Source organism: Phoca vitulina, unplaced genomic scaffold (genome assembly GCF_004348235.1).
Source record: "Phoca vitulina isolate PV1807 unplaced genomic scaffold, GSC_HSeal_1.0 scaffold44, whole genome shotgun sequence".
NCBI lineage: Eukaryota > Metazoa > Chordata > Mammalia > Carnivora > Phocidae > Phoca > Phoca vitulina.
Genome location: NW_022589747.1, coordinates 796,192 through 801,336, shown reverse-complemented (window position 1 = coordinate 801,336; position 5,145 = coordinate 796,192). Strand labels below are relative to the sequence as shown.

The window sequence follows — 5,145 nt, the reverse complement described above, 5'->3', positions numbered from 1 at the left end:
GCAGGGGGTGGGGTCGGGTTGGGAGGTGGAGTCAGAGCCAGGCAGGGTGTGGGGTCAGGTTGGGAGGTGGAGTCAGAACCAGGCAGGGGGTGGAGTCAGGGCAGGGGGCGGGCTCGCGATAGGGGTCGGGTCAGGGCAAGGGGTGGGGTCGGGTTGGGAGGTGGAGTCAGAGCCAGGGAGGGGGCAGGGTGAGGGCAGGAGGCCCGGCCAGGGCCAGGCAGGGCTCTGCAAAGGAATGGCCTGGACACCTAGCCTGGGCAGCGGGCACAGCAGCAGCGATTCGGGCTCCGGGCTTGGTGCGTTTTCTTCCCCAGCCCAAGAAAGAGGAAGAGCCTGGGTGAGCAGCATGACTGCAGCGAGCTGCGGGGCCGGGTGACGCCTGCCCACGACCGCCGGGTCCGGGTCTGGGTCCTGGGCGGCTCCCCAGCCCCCGGCCCGGCCTTCCCTCTCTCCAGGCGCGGCCCCTCTGACCGCCGAGCCTCACAGCAGCTGGTCAGGGCGCTTGCTGCGCCACACCACCAGGCCGGCCATGGCCACGGTCAGCAGGACCGGCACAGCGATGAGCGGGATGAGAACCTCGTCCGGGGGGTCCTCCCAGTGCGTCCTGTCCACGGTGCAGTTGGCGAAGAACTGCCTGTGGACGCCGCTGATGAACCCCTGCGCCAGGGGGTTGGGCCAGTAGCAGCCCACCACGTTGGTCTCCACCTCGGTGCAGTTGGTGAAGGTCTCATAGTACCTGCAAAGGCAGAGGGTGTGACAACCGGCTCCCTGCGCCCCCATCATGCGGGCCGTGACCCGGGAGAGCAGGGGGTGGGGCCCAGCCCTGGGCGGCGCTGGACAGCGGGGACAGGAGCACCCCCGGGACCCTCATACCATGTGCCTACCCGACATGCTGCCTCCTTGCCCAGAGGCTCCTGGGGCAAGGTGATCCTGCCCCCTCCCCGCCCCGCCCCCCCCAAGCCTTTCCTCCCCTGAGCCTCAGCCGCCTCCCCCCACGCGCACAACCACGCTCCACTCCGCTTGGCCAGATGCCTGCCACGAATCCCCCCAGGCCTGACCACCCCCCCACTCCCCACCCCCCGCCAGTGAGGTGACCTCCGCACACACCCTGAGCTCATTTGGCCCAGACCCCAGACCTCCCATCTCAACCAAGACTAAACAGAGCAAGGAAGCTCTGCGGCTGAGTTCTATCTACACCCAATGTGGGTGACCAACTCCCTGGGAGGCCGTGAGCTCCCAGAGCCCCCAGTCTGGGCCCAGCCCCCAGGGCTCCCAGGACTTCCCAGTCTGCCCAGAGGACACATCAGGCCTGACCCCTTTCTTCAAGGCAGAGGGATGCACGACCCACAAGGCCCTCATCATCTAAGACACTCTGTGGGCCCCAGGAGAGGGACCTCTAAGGCCAAGGGCCAGCTGCCTCATTTGCCAGGTCAGGAGGGGGCGGCCCCCATTGGACAGGACAGGCTCGAGCCCCCTCCCCCAAGGGCCTCCCTGTCCATGTCATCAGACCTCCGAAGGGCACTCAGCAAGCCACCCATGAGGTGCCACGTCTGTCCAGCAGGTGGGCTCTGGACAGTTCAAACAGCCGACCACGGTGCAGCTACGGGGACCCAGAGTCAGCCAAATGGCAACCTCGCCCTGAACACAACCAGCGGCCTCTGGAGGTGGGAGCCGAGACTGGCGACCAGCCCCCAAGATGCTCCAGAGAGAGGGCTAGACGGACACGTGCCAGGGTGCACCAGCCCTGTCCACGGCCTGGGCCTTCCCACACCTGGCTGAGTGCCGCATGCAGATCAGGGGCAGGAGGGCCAGGGGTTCCGACCTCGGCTCCCCACGGGTACGAAGGCTGGGGTGAGGCAGGCCTGAGGCTCTGTGCCCCGTGTCCTCCTTCCTGCATTGTCCTGGGGAACAGGGCCTGGCCTGAGCCATCAACAGGAAGGAGCTGCTTCCTACACAGAGGCTCTCTCTGCCCAACAAGGGGTAGGAAAGGAGGAGCAGTGGATTCACGTGGCCAGGCCCTCCGGGTGCCCAGCCCTCCTGGCAGGGTCCTAGCCCAGAGGCTGGAATGCAGGTCCCACACCTGGGCCCCCCAGGTAATGCCTACGAGGAGGAGCCCACACAGACGGAAGAGAGCTGGGAGCAGAAGGGACGGCCTGAGTCATGTCCAGAGCCTGGGACATGCCCAGGTCTGATCCACAGGAAGCCCGTCATCCCCAGACCCACCCCTGCACACACGGGCTCAGTGGCCTGTTGTCCAGGAGAGATCCAACCTGGCCTTTGCTTGGGGCAGCCGCCGTCCCCAGACTCTGACGAGAACCCTATGCTCTGACTCCCTTGCCTGTGGGAAGGCCACCACCACTCCCCAGGGCCAAGATGAGGCCAGATGAACCTGCACACAAGTGTGCAAAGCCAGGCTTTGGAGCCGGGGCCCACGCCCCCAGAAGGCAGTGCGGAGCAGCGTGGGCTGACAGGCTGCCTCCCGCCCCAGCACTGACCACCTTCCAGATTTCGGCCACGTTTCTTGTGTCCCTGAGCCTCAGTTTCTCCACCTGTAAGTGGGGTTCATAGTACCTATCCAGCAGGATAACGGAGAGGGTCAGGTGAGTGCACCCACGAGCATACACACACAGCGCTGAGCAGAGCACCCATGTCTATGGATCGGCTCACGGAGACGCATGCCGAATACCCACGCCCGGTGCTTCTCGAGAATGCTGGGGGCTAGCTGGGCCAACAAGGCCTGCAGAGGCCACAACTCCCTGGCATCCTGCCGTCCGCACCCAGCCCCACGCCCTGCTAACTCGCTGGCCTCGGCTCAGGCTGGAGACACAACTGAGGGGTCTTCACAAGGAAGGCGCTATATGCATGACGTCAGGGAAGCAGGGTCACAACACAGCTCGTTCTTCCCTGGCATCCCCTGGTCACCTGGGGCCTCCCCATGTCCCCCTTGGGTGGGGGGGAACACCCTCCCTCCAGCTCCTGGGGCGCTGCACACACAGTTAAAGAAGATGCAGTTACAGCCCCAACGGCGGGGGGCGGGGGGCGGGGTACACAGCCCAGAAGCCCCCCGGTCAGATGCCCTCTCCCACCAGGCAGACGTTTTCCCAACTCGGCTCCCAACTCAGCTCCTTGCTTTCCTTCAAGATTTGCTGCCTGCATTATTGCTCGTAGGCGATATGGCACGGCACTTGGAAACCTCACCAGCAGCCTCCCCTTAGTGGGATGGACGGGGTCTCCATCCTCAGCAAGCTGGCTGTGGGGCGAGGACAAGGGCAGTGACCTCAGACATGGATCACCGTGGGGACAGGCCCCCCCAGGAGCTCGCTGCCACTGGGACCCCTGCGCCAGCCCGGGGCTGCCACTCCCACCCTCCCGCTCTGCCTCTGCCCTCCGTCTCTGACTTTGTCCTCTTTTGTGGTTTGCTCACTCTCTGGGGGGCGGGGGGAGGGCACCACTCCTGCACCCTGAGAAAGGGCGCCCGGGAAACATGAGGTGGGAGCTCTGCGTGTCTGGGGCTGTCTCCATGATGACGGATTGGCGGGGAAAAGCGGTCTAGAAATCCGAGGCCCCGGCCCCCCCCCCCCCCCCCCCCCGGTTTCCAGGGCTGCGAAGGGAGCCTGAGGCCCCCAGTCCTCACGTGTGTCCAGCCCGCTGTTGTCTCTCTACCCATGCGTCTCTGCCCCTTCGTGGCCCGCGCCTCGGTCCGCAGTCTTGGTGCCAGGCGCGGGGCGAGCCCTCGGGGTCTGAACCTCAGCCCCCACCTGGAAATGGCCCTGAGTTTCTCCCTGCGTCCCCCTGCCCGTCTTCTAGAACTCCTGCCCCCAGGACCCCGACGGCCTCGTGCGCCCAGCTCCGTCATCTTCTGCTCGGTGTTCCACCTCCAGGAGCACTTTCTGCGTCTGCCGCTTCCTCTCTGGCCCTCAGGGTGCCTCGAGGCACGGACATGGCACCGCGGTCTCCCCCCGGTTGCACGGGGATCTCAAGATGTGGGTCCCCGCCCCGCTGTTGCTGCCAGAGCCCTTTATCCGATGTCCCAGTCCCACCTGGATGCTCACGACCAGGGGGCTCTGGGCTGGCAGGGGTTCGGGCCTGGGGGACAGGGTTGCCTGGAACATCCCAGGCTCTGCTTGGGCCCCCCGAGGGAGCCCCAGCAGCCCCCCCGCCTCAGGAAGGACAGCTCACCGGAGGGGTCCCCTCCTGGGTGCAGGGGAAGGGGCGGCTGGGCACCAGCCACTGTCCCCAGGCTCCCGGCTCTGGGGCCCGGGCCTGGGCCATGGTCACGGGTGTGAAGAGGCGCCTCAGTCCCAACGGCCCAGAGAACAAGCCTCGGGGAGGGGCTCTGGACCCCAGCTGCCCCTCGGATGGCCCCCAGCTGCCTGCAGACCTCCCAGGTCTTGGAGGCCAGCCCCCCTCTCCGGCGTGGGGTCTGGCTCAGCTGGGGTGGGAAGTCAGCTCCCACTGGTGCTCTGACCCCAGATGCCCCTCCGGCAGCCTGCTCCTGTCCTCTGGCCCCAGGGCTGGACGTCAGCTTGACCTCCTCACCGAGGCTTTAGTGGTGACAGAGGCCCAGGGTGGGAATCTCCCACCTCATCCGCCCTGGCCCTCCTCCCATGTCCACTCCAAGCCTGGCGTCCAGAAGCTTCCTCACGGCTCTGAGGACAAGAAGGTGCCCGGGATCACACTTAGCATGAAACCTCAAGACACACTGGCTTTTACCTCCTTGCAAATCATCAGCGACGGGCCTGCCCACCCTCCCCGCGTCTCCCCATCGTGGCTGGTGCTGTCCTGGTGGCCCCCACAGGCCGGGCTGCCTGCCGGGAGCCCCCGTCCTCCCCAGGAGCCCCAGGTCTGCTCAGCTGCTTCAGCCCTTACTCCTCCAAACCCAGGCCCCCTGCTCTCCATCCCCAATGGCTGTTCTAGGGGCTTCCGTGCCCAGTGCCCCAGCAGACAGTGGCTCTGGGGGTGAGGTCCACACCCACAGCCCCTGGTGGACCTGGCACAGCTGGTGTGGGGGAACTGTTCCTGAACGAAACAGACTGAAATTTCTGCATCTGTTGGGAATGGGCAGGGGAGGGCAGGGAGGGCAGGCGGCAGCAGGGGAGGGCAGGGGTGAGCAGGGAGGGCATGCGGCGGCAGGGGAGGGCAGGG

The 5,145-nt window shown here is 66.3% G+C and overlaps 1 protein-coding gene across 1 annotated transcript in view; it reads right to left on the bottom strand.

Moving 5' to 3' along the window:
* Nucleotides 1-30: 30 nt before the first annotated feature.
* The window catches only part of RAMP3 (receptor activity modifying protein 3), an 11,893-nt gene continuing 6,778 nt past the window's right edge, over nt 31-5,145 (bottom strand). Inside the window, exon 3 of the mRNA XM_032430613.1 lies at nt 31-736. Coding sequence (XP_032286504.1) covers nt 481-736 — 256 coding nt within the window. The 3' untranslated portion in view covers nt 31-480. The remainder of the gene's footprint in view (nt 737-5,145) is intronic.